General features: G+C 43.4%; 1 protein-coding gene across 1 annotated transcript in view; it reads left to right on the top strand.

Annotated features, from left to right (window-relative positions):
- The window catches only part of DHX57 (DExH-box helicase 57), a 295,697-nt gene that overhangs the window by 37,622 nt on the left and 239,880 nt on the right, over positions 1-18,195 (top strand). The window contains exon 4 of the mRNA XM_082251986.1: positions 10,974-11,186. Within this exon, the coding sequence (XP_082108112.1) occupies positions 10,974-11,186 (213 nt within the window). The remainder of the gene's footprint in view (positions 1-10,973; positions 11,187-18,195) is intronic.

Raw genomic sequence — 18,195 nt, forward strand, 5'->3', positions numbered from 1 at the left:
CTGGAAAATCTTGGGCTGTCTTGCATGAACTGCAGGTTTGAGATCTCCCCAGAGTGGCTCAATGATATTGAGGTCAGGAGACTGAGATGGCCACTCCAGAACCTTCACTTTATTCTGCTGTAGCCAATGACAGGTCCACTTGGCCTTGTGTTTAGGATCATTGTCATGTTGGAATTAGGCTTGTGACGGTATCAGATTTTCATGCTGCGATTAATTGATTAAGGTTTTGCCACGGTATACGGTATTATCACGGTATTCAATTATTAAATTTAAATTATTAAATTTCTACCTCACTTCAATTTCATTGCTGAATTTAGGGACTTTGGTTCACTTTTGCACATTATTATATAGTCAGTCAGTACAGACTCTGTGAACCAGGCCTAAAATAGGTCATCAAGCGGTGTCTGGCCTAACTGGTGATAACTGGTCCTGGCGCTCGGCTCCGATCCGATGGCCTGGTCATTAAGAGGGCAAATCCTTGTGGTCAAGAAGTGGTTAAACCTGAAGGAGGTGTTGTTATTTATAAATTACTTTACTATTGCTTTAGGCCTGGTTCACATGTATGCGGGTTGGTGGTTCACATGTATGCGGGTTGGCGGTTCACATGTATGCGGGTTGGCGTCCCACATTTGCACAGGCATAGCAGCCCATTGATTTGAACGGGCTGCTATGCCCTCATTTTCCGCAGAAAAAAGGTGCATGCAGCATTTTTTTAAAATTCAGTGGCCTTGAAATCCATCCTGCTTTTGCACCATGCGACTAACCTGCAGTTCCTGCTCTGGCAAGCTTTCTGTGTTTTTTGTATACGTGGGCACGGCATTTAAAAACACAGTTTGCGTGTGCAGCAACGGCAGGTAAGTCGCATGGTGCAAAAGAAGGATGGATTTCATGGCCACTGCATTTTTTTAAATTCTGCATGCACCTTTTTTCAGGCGAAAACGCAGGCATAGCAGCTCAAGCCCATTCAAATCAATGGGCTGCTATGCCTGTGCAAATGTGGTGCCCCAACCCGCATACATGTGAACCACCAACCCGCATACATGTGAACCAGGCCTAAAGCAATAGTAAAGTCATTAATAGATAACCACTGGTCCTCCTGCAGGTTTAACCACTTCTGGACCGCAAGGATTTGCCCCTTTAAAGACCAGACCATCGGATCAGAGCGCCAGGACCAGTCATCACCAGGTAGGCCAGACACTGCTTAATGGCTATATAATAATGTAATGTGGGCTGCTATGCGTGTGTGTGTGTGTATATGTATATGTGTATATATATATATATATATATATGATATGCTGCTATGCCCATGTATGTATATCTCTATCTATCTATAAATATATATATATATATATATATATATATATATATATATATATATATATATATATATATATATATATATATATATATATATATAATATCTATCTAATTCTATCTGCTGAAATTTGCTTGTATTAGCAGTGTTTCTATGTCTGAGCCCTGGAAAAAGCATGTGGGTGTGTGCTGAGTGGGAGCCGTCTGATTGGTTACAGGGAGGAGCTAAGTCTCTCACTCTAGGATCATATTACCAGAGCTGTTTCTATTGAGTGAACTACTGAGTGAGTGAATGAGTCATCCAGCTCACTGAAAATGTATCAATTCTAAAGTCAGGCAGACTTGAGGAGCAGAGAAACTTGGTATTTTAAAAATGCCACAATAACAATACAGTGGGTATACAATACCGCGATATATCGAATTACCGAAAACCAGCATATGTCTAGTTGGAATGTCCAAGTGCGTTCCATGCTGATGAATGCAAATTTTCCTCCAGTATTATTTGATAATATAATGCATTCATCTTGCCATCAATTCTGACCAAATTTCCTGTGCCTTTGTAGCTCACACTTCCCCAAAACATCAGCAATCCACCTCCATGTTTCACAGTAGGAATGGTGTACCTTTCATCATAGGCCTTGTTGACTCCTCTCCAAATAAGGTTTAAGGTTGTGGCCAAAAAGCTAAATTTTGGTCTCATCTCACTCCAAATGACTTTGTGCCAGAAGGTTTGAGGCTTGTCTCTGTGCTGTTTGGCGTATTGTAAGTGGGATACTTTGTGGCATTTGTGTAGAAATGGCTTTCTTCTGGTGACTCGACCATGCAGCCCATCTTTCTTCAAGTGCTTCCTTATTGTGCATCTTGAAACAGCCCCACCACATGTTTTCAGAGAGTCTTGTATTTCACCTGAAGTTATTTGTGGGTTTTTCTTTGCATCCTGAACAATTTTCCTGGCAGTTGCGTCTTAAATTTTAGTTGGTCTACCTGACCGTGGTTTGATTTCAACAGAACCACTAATTTTCCACTTCTTGATTAGAGTTTGAACACTGCTGATTGGCATTCTCAATTCCTTGGATATCTTTTTATATCCCTTTCCTGTTTTATACAGTTCAACTACCTTTTCCCACAGATCCTTTGACAATTCTTTTGCTTTCTCCATGACTCAGAATCCAGAAACGTCAGTGCAGCACTGGATGAAAGATGCAAGGGTCTGTCAGGAGTCCAGAAACTCACTGACTTTTTATATACACACACACCAATTACAAGCAAACAGATCACAGGTGAGGATGGTTACCTTTTAATAGCCATTCAAACCCCTTTGTGTCAACTTGTGTGCATGTTATCAGGCCAAAATCACGTGGATATGTAAACTTTTGATCAGGGTAATTTGGGTAGTTTCTGTTGTCGTCATTATGATTTAAAAAGAGTAAACACAGTTGATTAATAATAAAAAATGGCTTCAGCCAAACACTAACCATGAGTGAAAGAAAAGTTTTTGTGTTTATCATTCATATTTTCGGAAAAATGGCCAAGAAATCATAAATTCTGCCAGGGTATGTAAACGTAAACTTATGAGCACAACTGTATGTGTGTGTGTATATATATATATATATATATATATATATATACACAGTGTGTGTATATATATATATATATATATATATACAGTATATATATTTTTTTTTTCACAAAGTCTGCTGCTTATTTCTGTCAGATGTTACTATGGTATACTGAAGTATAATTATAAGCATTTCAAAGTAAAGCAAGATTCAGACTTTTTTTCCCAAATCATCTTCCAGGACAGCCCATGAGATATATGCACTTCCTCCAATAGGAACAGGAAACGCATCACCAAGTACACTTTAAATGGAAGTCCCTCTGCTGAACTGGTCAGTTTTTCTGTTTCCACTGGCCGGAGGAGATGCATCACCCGGAACTTGGGTAAGGGAGGCCTCTGGTTTTCTGGCTATCCTTTTCTTCCACCCACACCTTTTACCTACCTGGCTCCACTGGGAGCAGCTAGTAGGATTTTTTGGAAGATTGCCCTCCAAGACCACTCCCTCAGTACAGGAAGGAGGTAGCTGGGTTCCAGTTCTCGTTCTGTTCCTAGAAAAGGCCATGTCTGGAAGCGGCATACCTCCTTGACAGGGACTGGCACAGGCAGCGTGAGTTCCCAGTTCAGGTGTCTGGGTGCTTTCACTGTCTGCACTGTAGGGCACTTTTGGCAGGGGCTCGCACAGTAGCTACGTTGGGTTTTTGGCCTATCTGGGTTCCTGTTTGACCAGATGATGCAGCGGTAAAGTAATTTCCAGGTACTGGAGGCTCATTGCCGGCTCAGGGGAAGGGCTGGCTGGTACCTTTTTTTTAATAGCGTTTCCTTCAAGTACCGGCTGTCAGGAGGCTACAGGTGGAGGAGCTAATACTGCATTTTTGATTCTTCAATGCAGACTACAGCTCAGGCAAATACAGGCACCCTTGGCAGCAGCAGGACACAGGTAAGATAGAGGTCACTGTACCTACCTACTTTCACCTGTATTTGCTCTTTGGTTTTCACATAGCCTGTAATGTGTCACCTGGGGCCCCTGAGTGTTGGACTTAATGTGACAGGGCACTGTTGGGTTCTCTCTACCGCAGTGCAGGTATGGCCGAAGCGGTTCGATGTAAGGGCCCCCCCCCCCCCCCCTGTCCCTTTGCTAATTCAAGCATGGGGCAGACACCCACTCCCCAGCTGGAAGGGCTTCTGATAGGGAGTTGGGATGAGACCCCTGCCCAACCTGGGATGAGACCCCTGCCCAACCTGACCAGTGCCAAGATCCCCTACTCCTGTGCTGTTGGCTGTAGAGTTTCCCCAGAAGGTGGATCTTGTGGGTAATTTACTGACGCCACTACTCTACCTCGGCTGGATTCATGTAGTAGTTCCAGCATAAGGACATTTTCCTCTACTTTAAGGAAAGGATGATGATTCTTTCTGTGAGTATAGTTGCTAATTCCCTGGCAATAAGGAATGCAGAGCAGAATAAGTCTTCAAGAGTTATTGTCCTTAGTCACTTTTAAGATTAGGCCTTTTCTGGAACTTTTTTGTTTACAAGTTTAAATAAAAACTTTTTGCTAGAAAATTAATTAGAACACACGCACGCACGCACGCACACGTTTTTTAGCATAAACCCTAGAGAATAAAATAGCGATTGTTGCAATATTTTCTGCACACTGTATTTGCGTAGCGGTCTTTTAAATGCATTTAAAAAAAAAGAAAAAAATACACTTTATGAATTAAAAAAAATAAAACGCTAAAGTTACCCACTTTTTTGTAGAATGTGAAAGATGTTATGCCGAGTAAATAGGTACCTAACATGTCATGCTTTAACACTAGCCACTGTGCTGCTACTGCGGCACAGTGGCTCGTTATCGTCCAGCGACGTAGACCTACGTCGCTGGACTCCTCCCCCTGTAGGCGGCGCTCCCGCTGTTTTCATTCACAGCGGGAGTCGCGCCAGGGGAGGAGCGGCGGCGATCGCCGCTGCTCTGCCCCGATCGTCGGGGAATCTAGTTTGGAGATCCGCCCGCCTGTGTAAACAGAGCGGGCGGATCTCCTAAGTGACAGGGAGTGACAGATCGGAGTGTTCAGCATAGCTGAACATCCGATCTGTCCCTGGCTCACTCAGTCACCTCCCCCCCCCCCCCACACGTTAGTAAGCACCAGGCATACTTTAACCCCTCCCTCTCCAATAAAATTAACCCCTTCCCTGCCAGTGTCATTTTTATAATAACAGTGCATATTTATAGCACTGATTACTGCAGTAATGTCACTGGTACCCCCAAAAGTGTCAAAAATGTCAGTCAAGGGTCCAATCTGGCCGCCGCAATGTCGCAGTCCCGCAAAAAAAATCGCAGATCGCCGCCATTACTCGTTAAAAAAAAAAGAAAAACCAAAAATGACAGAAATCATTCCCTTAGTTAGTAAACGCAATAACTTTTGCGCAAACCAATCAAAATACGCTTATTGCTATTTTTTTTTACCAAACATGGCTAGCAGAAAACAAATTGGCCAAAAATTTAAAAAAAAATTTGTTTTTACATCTTTTTTGGGGGGAATTTCATATAAAAAATTTTTTAAAATATTGTTATTTTTTTCAAAATAAACGCTCTTTTTTTGTTTATAGCGCAAAAAGTAAAAATCGCACAGGTGATCAAATACCACCAAAAGAAAGCTCTGTTTGTGGGAAAAAAAGGACGTAAATTTAGTTTGGGTACGACGTCGCATGACCGCGCAATTGTCAGTTAAATTCGGACAGCGCCAAATCGTAAAAAGTGGCCCAGACGTAAGACTGCAAAATGCTCCGGTGGTAAAGTGGTTAAAATTGCGCACGCTTGTGGAATGGCGATAAACTCCGGTACTGAAAAATCTCCAAAGGCGATGCTTTAAACACTTTTACTGGTTACCTGTTTAGAGTTAGAGGAGGTCTGGTGCTAGAATTTTTGCTCTCGCTCTAATGATCGCTGCGGTACCTCACATGTGTGGTTTGAACACCATTTACATATGCGGGTGTGACTTACGTATGTGTTCGCTTCTACATGCGAGCACAGAGGGACAGGGCACTTTAATTTTTTTTTTCTCATTTATGTTTTCTTAGTTATTTACGTTTTTATTTTTACACTGTCCCTTTTTTTATTCTATTTATTTATTTTTATCACTTTTATTTATATTACAAAAGGAATTTAAACATCCCTTGTAATAGAAATAAGCATGACCGGTCCTCTTTTTGAGAGATCTGGGGTAAAAAAGAATCCAGATCTCTCATTTACCCTTAAAGTGTTTGTTACCCCAATATTTAATATTCCTGATATGTGCCTGTCAGTATCCTGTTCTCTTTGTGTTGCGTCCCTTGTGTGAATGCCCTGATGTTCCTGCCAGTTCCTAGGCTTTTCTATTCAAAACTGACCACACTAAGCAGGGGAACATATCGTGGTCAGTTCTCTAGCTGTGCTGGGAAATCAGCCTGCTCTCCTCCAATGATCAAACTTGTCCTGAGAAGCTCCTGTACTGTTGCTTCCCCTCCCCCCAGCTCATATGCAGCGGAGAACAGTAGGAACAGAGGGAATGTGATTGATTATAAAAATTGGGGAAAAGGGTATTTATAGTGTTTTTATATCTGTACACAAATGTTTTACCTTTTTATTTAACCCTCCTCTTATGTTAGCTTTCTGTTACTATCCATGATGTTAACGGGTCGGTTTTGACCCGTGTCTTAAATCAGCCATAAAATACCCTCTGAACAATTATTTATCATCCAATTTGTTTCTTACCTCTTGGTTACCTTGTTAGGCTTCTTTATCCTTGAAAAGATTGGTTTTAATATTTTTGGTGTGACCCCTTAGACCTTTCTTTTGATAGCATACCTCTCATTTTCAAATTTAAAAAATGGTAAAATAAAGTCAGCAACTCTGAAATGTATTGGTCCTATGTTTTTTCACTTTATTTAGAGAAGCAGACAAACAGGCAAAGAGATAGGCCCCTCCCTAACTACAGCTCACAGGGTTGAGAGGTGATTGGCTGTCAGTGTTGCTAAGCAGAGAGAGTGTTTATGATTTCAGTTTTGGCACTTATTAGTGTCCTAAAATCCTATATTATAACTGGGTCAGAATTGACCCTAACACCATAAACGTCTTAATTTTCACCACAGTATTTTATAATTTAGTGAAAAGGATTCTTTTTCTATTACATTGTTTAAATAGAGGTTCCTGACAAAGTAAAAAAATCTTGATGGAATAAACAAATTTATGTAATACTTATAGACATTCAAAACCTGAAAACGGGTCGGTTCTGACCCTAACATAAGAGGAGGGTTAGATTTCAAACGGAATGGGCTGTTTTACAAGATGATAGTTTACAATCACTTTAAAAGCAAAAAAAAAAAAAAAATGTTTTGCCTTTCAGCCCCCGTTCACACTTCTGCGAGTGCCGGGTTCGCATGTAATGTCGGAGCGCACTGCTCCGACATTACATGCGATCAGCTGTGCGGTGCGAGTTTAGCCATACAGTTTGTATGGCTAAATTCGCATCGCACCCGGAGCAAACACGCACAGGAGGCATTTTTGCAGCCGCATCAGGATCGGATCGCACAGCGGTTCACACTTGTGCGATCCGCTCCTGTGCGAACTGCACGATCGCACTGCGATATGCGATCAAACTGGGGGTGTCGTTAAGATTACATTGACACCCCCAGCGTATCGCATATGGCAGTGTGAACTGCCGGGGGTGCGCGTGCGATGCGGGAACAGGCTGCGAATTTGCAGCCTTCCCGCATCGCATAAATGTGAACTGAGCCTTAAGAAGGATTTAAAAAAAAAAAGAGGGGCAGAAGTGAGGTTAGAGGTCATCCTGGTCCTCCAAGGGCATAGAGCCCTCACTCTGCTTCCTGCCCAGGCATCCATCGGATCGACACTGGGCATACGGACGGCTCCAGTAAGCTTAGAGAGCACTTTTATCAGACGCAGAATCGCTCACAGTACAAAATAATACCGGGGTTATGGCAGCTAGCTGCTGCCCTAACAATGGTATTTAACGTCAAAGTAATGAGGTTAATGTACTGTGGGCAGTAGGCAAGTGGTTAGAAGACGTGGATGTCCTTTTTAGGGCTATCTAGTAGGCTTGACGTTCAAAGGGGGATGTGTCTATGTTTTTTTGCGTGCTAGTTATACTAGTTGCCAGTCTGTTTGCATACTAGCAGATGTTTAGAGTTTAAGACCCCATTCACACTAGCGCGACTTGTCAGGCGACTTGGTCGCCTGACAAGTCACGGTGGGTCGCTCGCCATTGAATAGTACAGGACCCGTTCTAATAGGAGCGACACAAGTCGCTCTGACTTAGAAAAAGGGTCCTGTACTACTTTGGGGCGACCTGGAGGCGACTTGCATTGACTTCAATGATATGAAGTCCGTGCATGTCGCGCCGAGGTCACGGTGCACGCTGTGCACCGCGACTTCACAGGTCGCCCCAGCAAGTCACGTCGCCCCTGTCTGAACGGGGTCTAAGAGAGAGGAAAGTGTTTGTTTGTTTGGTTTTTTTTTTTTTTAAATCGCTCTAGGCTCACAGAGCACATTACTTAGCCCTAATTGATCCTATTATCTGTTACTTGGGTGTGGTGGCCTCATAGGTGTTTGGTTTGCCTTCCTACACATGGTTCAATCTGCAGTCTAATAATACAACTCAGCTGGCAGAAGTTTAATCTCCACCTGTCTAACAGAACCTTCCATTCCCACTAGAGCAGAGCTGGAAAGGATGAAGTATAAACTCTAAGGCTTCTTTCACACGGTCCGCCTCCACAGGCGGATCCGTGTTGCTCAGCGGGGATCGATCCGCGATCCCCGCTGAGCCTGGCGGATGACAGCTCCGTCTCCGCTTGCAGAGCGGAGAGGGAGGTGTCTCAGCACCCGCTGCCCTCTATGGGGGATCGGAGGAGAGCGGACCGCTTGTCCGCTCTCATCAGATCCGCTCCGCTCCGATTACTGAACGGATGGAAAAATAGGGTTTCCATCCGTCCAGATTTCAGCACAGGATCGGATGCGGATGGCAGCGGGTGTCAGCGGAGGTGTCTCCGCTGACACCCGCTGCCCCATAGAGCTGCATGGAGGATCCGATCAGATCCGCCTAAAAAACTGACAGGCGGATCTGATCGTACCGCCCGTGTGAAAGAGCCCTAAAGCTCATGATGGAGGACTGGTTCCCTGGAATACTTTGTCCTCACTCACTTGGGATCTGACTATTCAAGCCTTAGTGGAGAGGTCGGTCTCATGGTAAATGTACAGCCTTAGCACAAGTCTGTCGTTTGGGCCTAAGGTTTTATAATATGCTTTGCATCTTGGGTCTGATGTGTAGTAACCATTTTTGCACCACAGGGTTTGCATGTGGAGTTGAATTCTTATTATCTGTTACCTAGGTGTGGCTGCCTCCCAGGGATTTGGCTTGCCCTTCTACATATGGTACAATCTGCAGGCCGTTAAAACAACTCAGCTGGCAGAGGTCTCCACCTGTCACACAGAACTGTCTATTCCTACTAAAGAAGAGCTGGGAAGGCTGAAGTGTAAGCTCCTCAGCACTTGATTAAGGAGGTGTTACCTGGTATACTTTGTTCCCACTTGGGCTTTTAATGCCTACCTAATCTAGTAGGTTCTTGCTTATCATCTTATGGGCTGTCCTGGAAGATGATTTGGGAAAATCGGAGTTAGACTTACCGATAACTCTGTTTTCTTGAGTCTTCCAGGACAGCCGGATTCCCACCCATGTTTTTGTCAGGTTTTGTCCTTTTGGTTCTCATTTTTTTTTTTTTTTCTTGTCCTTTCAAAGTGTACTTGATGATGTGTTTCCTGTTCCTGTTGGAGGTGCATATATCTCATGGCCTGTCCTGGAAGACTCAAGGAAACAGTGCCAATAACCAGAGTTATCGGTAAAAGAGTCAATATTTGCAGTGTTTACCCTTCTTTTTCTAGACCTCTGCAGTTCGCCCTGGCATGTTGTCAATCAACTTCTGGGCCACATTCTGACTGATAGCAGCCCATTATTGCATAATCAATGCTTGGAATTTTTCAGAATTTGTGGGGTTTGTTTTGTTCACCTGTCTCTTGAGGATTGACCACAAGTTCTCCAAAATGTTGATGTTTTGTTCCCCAAGCCACTTGGTTCTCACAAGGTGCTCCATCATGCTGGAAATGCATTGTTCATCACCAAAATGTTCTTTGATGGTTAGGAGAAGTTGCTTTTTAGAGGATGTTTATGTACCACTCTTTATTCTTCTTCTTTATTAATGGCTGTATTCTTAGGCAAAATTGTGAGTGAGTCCACTCCCTTGGCTAAGAAGCAACCCCACACTTGAATGGTCTCAGGATGCTTTACTGTTGGCATGACAAATGACTGATGGTAGCGCTCACCTTTTCTTCTCCGGACAAGGTTTTTTCCAGATGCCCCAAACAATCGGAAAGGGGATTCATCAGTTTTTCCTGGAAAGAAGTGGCTTCTTTGCATGCCCTTCTTGACACTAAGCTAGCCTCCAAAAGTCTTCGCCTCACTGTGCATGCAGATGCATTCACACCTGCCTGCTGCCATTCCTGAGCAAGCTCTGCACTGGTGGAGCTGAATCAGCTGTAGGAGACGGTCCTGGTGCTTGCTGGACTTTCTTGGGTGCCCTGAAGCCTTCCTCACAGATGCAGTGGAAATTCTTTTATGGGATTAAGTTCATATTCATGGCAAAGAGGGACCTTACATTTAACTGCAATTCATCTGATCACTCTTCATAACATTCTGGAGTATATGCAAATTGCCATCATAAAAACTGAGGCAGCAGACTTTGAAAATTAATATTTATGTCATTCTCAAAACTTTTAACCACGGTTGTAGGCTGCTTCTACCTAAAAACTGAACTTTTACTTTCTCAATCAACCTATTCCCTTACAAATTATTAACTTCTGTATCACTTACCCCTTACTTTTAAATTGAAACCTCCTAATGCACAGGCACTTTCTAAACCACTTGTTTTGAACTGTTATGTAACTATGCTGTCTCCCTTTATTTTCTAAAGTGCTTTGCTAAGTGTTGGCTCTATATAAATCCTGTAAAATAGTATTAAAAATATGTAACACTAAAATGTTTGTGTTTTTGTTTACAGCGACGAAGGATCTGGTTTAGAAGAGTCTGACTACAACAGCTCCCAGGAGGAGGATAATGAGAATAACGATAACTCTAATGAAGACTTGGAATTTAAGTTCTGGTCCCCCCCAATAGCAAAAGATCAGAAGGAAGGAAAACCGTCCCTTGAACCTCAGGTAGAAATGTTACCGGAGGCAGTCATATCCCCTTTTGCTCTTGGAAAATTATCGCGGTGAGTCCAACAAAAGATTCAACCTTTATCAAACATGTTTAACAAGCTGTGAACAAAAAGAATGTAAGCTGTGACCAAAAAAAAAAAATGATTTGTATTCTTAGTGGTGTAACTTTTTTTTTTTACAGACATTTTTGATTACATTTAAATGTGAAATTAAAGCGATTAGTATGCTCCGCTTTTTAACTTTCCTACAGGTAAGCCTATGATAAGGCTTACCTGTAGGTAATATATCTGCTAAACCTGCACGGTTTCAGAGATATTCTCTCTGCATACAGCTGCTGACACCAGCGGCGCATGCGCTCTGAAGGTCCGGCATATCTTGCCGGACCTTCAGAGCTCCTTGCCGGAAAGTGAACTCTCGCGCGCAGGACGTCATCGAGGCTCTGGCCACTCACAGCGCCGGAGCTGCCGAACCCGGAAGAGACGTCGAGGGAACATGTCAGCTTCCTTAGCGGTGTCTGGGCGACCGTGTGGGGGCTACGTTCTAAGTTAAGTATTTCATAATGTGCTAGTATGTGATGCATACTAACACATTATGCCATTGTCCTGCAGGTTTTTTTTTTTTTTGGGGGGGGGGATACAACCGCTTTAAACCCTCCTAGTCACATAAGAAAGAAAATAAAATGTTGCTTATTATTTGCCACATTATGTTCTAGCCTATATAGATTAGCAAGGTTTCCCCTCTAACCGTTACATTTTTGACAGTCCACCTTAGCCCCCCAGGTCACCAAAATCATTAAAATCTTTGTTGAATTGCTGCGCTACTAGTGTGTAGTTTTGTGTGTGTGTGTATGGAGTTGAGCCTTTTTTTGAGTCCCCAGGAAAAGCGAATCGCTGCACACCAGAACAGCCCTGAAATATTGCATGTTTTACCAAAGGAGTAGAGAAAATTTTCAGCAGAAAGAACGATACCCGTCAACCAATTCCTTCTGCTTTTTGTGTGTTTTTTTTTTTTTTTTTTCTTTTCCCCCTAATTTTCACAATGGTGACTTCTATTTCAAATCTTTGCTTCAAATCGGTTGCAGGAGCAGCTTTCGGTCGATGGCACACTGCAAACAAAAATCACCCCTACAGCAGGGTGTCAAAGCTGTAAGAAATTTTTCTTTTCCAGTCTTTTTCTTTGGCTCTGCGTTGAGGTATAGCCAGATAAAATAGTGCTTCAGTCTATGAATTCACTGTGAAGTATCTGCTAAATGGTGTACAGTGTGAATGTGTGTGTGTGTATGTATATATATATATATATATATTGTGACAGGAAGTCAGGTAAATCTGGGAATGTAGTCACTGAGAGGAGACACATTCCCACCTGCTTTGAAAAGTTCACTGATACTATAGGGTGTTGGCTGCAAAAAGAGCCAGCAGGAAGTTGAAAACCATTCAGCTGTTCAGAATGAGGAGATCAAGGCCTCTATAATTTGTCCAGAGAAAATCTATTGAGTGCTGCCTCCTGTCGCCGTGTGGGCTGGGAGAGGAAGGCAGACATACGTGTACCTCCCGACGCCGTGTGGGCATGGGAGAAGGACTGCTGCCTCCTGTCGCCGTGTGGGCTGGGAGAGGGGGACAGTCGGATGTGTGCCTCCCGACAAGCTGGTGAGCATGGGAGAAGACCCCCTACAGCGATGTGAAGCTAAGGAGGGTAACCACGAGTGAAGACGTCTCAAAGGTGAGAAGACAAAGTGTTCCATGTGAAGAGTGTGAAGAGAAGTGTTCCATGTGAAGAGTGTGAAGAGTAAAGGGACCTGTTAAATGAACTGTGTTCAATGTGAAGAATCTGAAGAGTAAAGGATCCTGTTATAAATGAACATGTGCTGTGTGAAAGAAAACAAAGGGACATGTTCAATGGACAATGTTTGTGCTGTGTGAAAAGCAAACAAATGGACATTTGAGTGTCTGCTGTAGGATCAGCAGTGTCGGCCCAACAGTAGGTTGGAAAGACTTCTTAGGTAGGTTCCAGCGTGAGAAGGTAGCCGCCCACAGAGGCAAGGATTTATTTTGTCTTTTATTTTATTTTGGCTGTTTTGATGCTTGCAATTGTGTGAAGTAAATTGCATGAATAAATCAGTCTTGTTTTCAACCTCTAATCGGCTATCTCTCTGTGAAAACGCACCCCCAAAGGGGTCACCCATACGCCTACCACCGAGCTAATCCCTTACATATGGTGGAGGTATGCAGTGGGCATAAGCAGAGATCCCTGCAAGGAAGTGCAAATGTTTGATGAACTTTGTCTGGTGCATGAGATTGCACAATCTATGTGTGCAGGAGAGAAGATCCTGACAGAAAAAAAAAAAAAAGTGTTTTAAAGAGACAGCGGTCTCAAAATTATTTGATGAACTTTGTTGTGTCTGGTGCAAGTGACTGCACAAACTGTGTGCGCAGGAAAAGAGATCTTGCAAGAGAGAGAACAACTACATGTGTTAAAGAGACAGTGGTCTGAAAATTTTTTTGCTGGACTGTGAAAAATTTGTGGAGTTATTGAAGATGGGGCGTTCAAAACGCCTGAAAAATGCAAAGATAGATGAAATGAGAGACCGGATTCTATGGATGGAGGGGATGCTACCGTCTGAACCAGCCCCATCCATGCCTGAACGGAATCGGCTAAAGAGAAAAGTTGTTGTCCCTAGCAACACTGGGGCAAATGAAACTGCTTTGGAGACGCAGGGTTCTCAGATGAAAAGTAAACCCAAAATGGGGGAGATGCTGAAACAACGGAGCTTTGCAGCTCAACAAAAGGATCACCAAGAGAGCATGGCAGGCTGGAAACAGAGACGCCAGCAGCCAATGGAGGCCATCGGTTTGGAGGAAACCGAGTATGTGTGCAGGGCTGAGTTGGATGCCTTGCAACGGAAAATGGAAGAAAAGGAACAAGCCTTGGAATTGCTTAAAATGGAGCATAGAAACTTGCAGGAAATGAATGAACTACTCAAGTCTCATGTGTTACAGTGGGAAGAATCCACTGCTCTTCTTTTGGTCGAGTTGCAAAAACGCAGAGAGACTATAATGGAGAAAGATACCATCCTCATGGAAAAGGAAAGTGAAATTCAGACTTTGCAGAAGCAAAGCATGTGTGAAATGTTGGAGTTGCGTAATCAGCTGGAAAAAAGTCTTCAGTGTTTGGAAGTTACAAAAATAGACCTGCAGGAGTCGCAGGAACAGAATGTGGCTCTGAAAGCGACATTGTCTCTCAGCGACAAAGAGAAAAGTGAAAGAGAGGCTAAATTACTGAGTACTGTGTATGAGCTCACTACTTTGAGCAATGTGGTAGATGAATTACGTGCAGACTGTGAAAGTTGGAAAGGTGAAGCCCAACGTTTCCAGCAGCAGTTAAAGGAGAAAGAAGCCTGTGTGGCAGAATTACAGTCTCATTCCCAGAAACTAGCCAATGAGGTGAAGGCTCTTATGCAGGGAAAAGGAGATTGTGAACATAAGAGGGAAAAAGTAGAGGCACAGCTTCTGGAATCGCAAGTCAAGGTGTCAGAAGGTGACCGATTGTGTGCTAAGCTGTCAGAGAAGGCAAACCGACTGCAGGTTGAGTTGGACAATGTTACAAATCAGCTTTCTCAAGCAGACAGCAAATCTAGAGAAATTGCGGAAGATTTTTCTATCTTGGAATCGCAGCTGCAAGACACGCAGGAACTCTTACAGGAAGAGAGGTGTCAAAGGCTGAGTTTTAGCACAAAGCTCAAACAAATGGAAGATGAGAAAAATGGCTTCCTGGAACAATTAAAAGAGGAGGCGGAAGCAAAGAAAAACCTATCAGAGCAAGTCGCAACATTGCAAGCTCAGATAGCGGATATGAAAAAACGCATGGAAGAAAGCGTTGGTTCATTACAGTGTGTTGAAGATGTGAAAAAGAAGTTTGATCAGATGCTTGGTGAAGAGAAGACTGTGTCTGCAAAATATGCAGAAGAACGCGCCCGCGCAGAAGCGGAGGCGCGTGATAACGAGAGCAAAGCCCTGTTCTTGGCTCGCTCCTTGGAGGAAGCTCTAGAGTGTAAAGTTGAACTAGAAAGAGTTAACCAACAGCTGTGTACAGAAATGGAAGATTTGGTCAGCTCCAAGGATGATGTTGTGAAAAGCGTTCAGGAGCTAGAAAAGTCTAAGCGAGTCTTAGAACAGCAAGTAGAAGAGATGAAGATTCCGTTGCAGGAACTGGAAGAGGAATTCCAGGCAACAGAGGATCTGTCCCAAAGAGGGGATAGTGTGCCTGATGCAGTTTTTAAAAGGATCAGTGTTTTGGGGTCTGTCCTGAGTGAGCCTCAGAAATGTGACGACATGTGGCTTGAATCACCCCTTTGGAATAAACCGTTCCTTCAAAAACTTCAAGCATTGGAAAATGTATCATTAGAACTTCAGCAAACAAAGGAGCTGAGTAAGAAATGTGGTGATTTCTCAGTTCAGGCTGAAAACCTAGTGGAGAAAACTAAGACTGTTGGTGAAAACGTGAAGCAAATGAATAAGTGCCTTTCAGGGAGTGTTTCCAAAATGGAACTGGTGAAAGACGGATGGCAGAAGTTTGATCGTGATCTTGAGATGCATTCCATGTGGAATTCAGATAGAGAAAAAGAACTAGGTGACCTTGAGCGGTCAAATAGTTCAGCAGAAAGTGCATTGAAGAAACCTGTAAAAGAATGTGTTGCAGTTCCATGCTTCTTCACTGATGCAGAGAGGAGGTCTATAATGGATACCACCCAGATCGCTGGGTTCAACTGTGTTGTTGCCTTTAACCCCTATGTTGGTGGAAGGAAAGTTGATGATGTTCTGGTTGGCTACTTCTGTGAAGAGTTTGGCAAGAAATATAAACTGAATATCAAATCAAATAGTAGGCCTTTACTGCGACTCGCTCAGGAGGGCGAAAAGTTTAAGAAGTTGATGAGTGCAAATGCTTCAGATCTGCCTATGAATATGAAATGTTTGGTGAATGATATTGATGTCTCTGGGAAAAGGAACAGGGGTCACTTTGAAGAAATGTGTGACAGCCTGTTGTCTCAATTGGAAAATCCTCTGCACAGCATCTTAGAGCAAGCAAAGCTCAAGAAGGAAGATCATTCCCTTTTACAACAAAAAGTCAATGATTGTGTACAGCTGTATGGAGAGGCAACTCAAGTCACAGAGGGATGTCAAGAGTCCCTACTTGGAACAAACCTTAGTGAAGCAAAGGTTCTCAAAGTTTTGTGGAAAACATTTATGGATTGCAGAGAGAGGCGTCTTAAGAATGTTGAAGACCTTAAGACTAGCCCAATTGAGTTGCCTATGGATCACGGTCCTCCATGGTGGATTGGACAGACGGTTATGAGGGACAAGCTGTCTGACATTTATGAGAAAGCTGTCAATGAAGATGACAGAAACGAGAAGGAGCAAAATTATGCCAAAAATGCAGTTGAAGAATGTGTATATGAGATGAGAGACAAACTGTGTGGCATTTATGAGAAATCTGTCAGTGAAGATGACAGAAACAGTTTCATCCGGAAGCTTGAGGATAATAGGAGGCTTATCAGTGAGTCAGCAGTGCCTGACACATGCGTGCCTGGAAATATGTGTCCCAACCCTAGGGTTGAAACAAGAGGGGGGGGTATGTGACAGGAAGTCAGGTAAATCTGGGAATGTAGTCACTGAGAGGAGACACATTCCCACCTGCTTTGAAAAGTTCACTGATACTATAGGGTGTTGGCTGCAAAAAGAGCCAGCAGGAAGTTGAAAACCATTCAGCTGTTCAGAATGAGGAGATCAAGGCCTCTATAATTTGTCCAGAGAAAATCTATTGAGTGCTGCCTCCTGTCGCCGTGTGGGCTGGGAGAGGAAGGCAGACATACGTGTACCTCCCGACGCCGTGTGGGCATGGGAGAAGGACTGCTGCCTCCTGTCGCCGTGTGGGCTGGGAGAGGGGGACAGTCGGATGTGTGCCTCCCGACAAGCTGGTGAGCATGGGAGAAGACCCCCTACAGCGATGTGAAGCTAAGGAGGGTAACCACGAGTGAAGACGTCTCAAAGGTGAGAAGACAAAGTGTTCCATGTGAAGAGTGTGAAGAGAAGTGTTCCATGTGAAGAGTGTGAAGAGTAAAGGGACCTGTTAAATGAACTGTGTTCAATGTGAAGAATCTGAAGAGTAAAGGATCCTGTTATAAATGAACATGTGCGGTGTGAAAGAAAACAAAGGGACATGTTCAATGGACAATGTTTGTGCTGTGTGAAAAGCAAACAAATGGACATTTGAGTGTCTGCTGTAGGATCAGCAGTGTCGGCCCAACAGTAGGTTGGAAAGACTTCTTAGGTAGGTTCCAGCGTGAGAAGGTAGCCGCCCACAGAGGCAAGGATTTATTTTGTCTTTTATTTTATTTTGGCTGTTTTGATGCTTGCAATTGTGTGAAGTAAATTGCATGAATAAATCAGTCTTGTTTTCAACCTCTAATCGGCTATCTCTCTGTGAAAACGCACCCCCAAAGGGGTCACCCATACGCCTACCACCGAGCTAATCCCTTACATATGGTGGAGGTATGCAGTGGGCATAAGCAGAGATCCCTGCAAGGAAGTGCAAATGTTTGATGAACTTTGTCTGGTGCATGAGATTGCACAATCTATGTGTGCAGGAGAGAAGATCCTGACAGAAAAAAAAAAAAAAGTGTTTTAAAGAGACAGCGGTCTCAAAATTATTTGATGAACTTTGTTGTGTCTGGTGCAAGTGACTGCACAAACTGTGTGCGCAGGAAAAGAGATCTTGCAAGAGAGAGAACAACTACATGTGTTAAAGAGACAGTGGTCTGAAAATTTTTTTGCTGGACTGTGAAAAATTTGTGGAGTTATTGAAGATGGGGCGTTCAAAACGCCTGAAAAATGCAAAGATAGATGAAATGAGAGACCGGATTCTATGGATGGAGGGGATGCTACCGTCTGAACCAGCCCCATCCATGCCTGAACGGAATCGGCTAAAGAGAAAAGTTGTTGTCCCTAGCAACACTGGGGCAAATGAAACTGCTTTGGAGACGCAGGGTTCTCAGATGAAAAGTAAACC

The sequence above is a fragment of the Pelophylax lessonae genome, assembly GCF_965119305.1.
Source record: "Pelophylax lessonae genome assembly, chromosome: 3".
Classification (NCBI taxonomy): domain Eukaryota; kingdom Metazoa; phylum Chordata; class Amphibia; order Anura; family Ranidae; genus Pelophylax; species Pelophylax lessonae.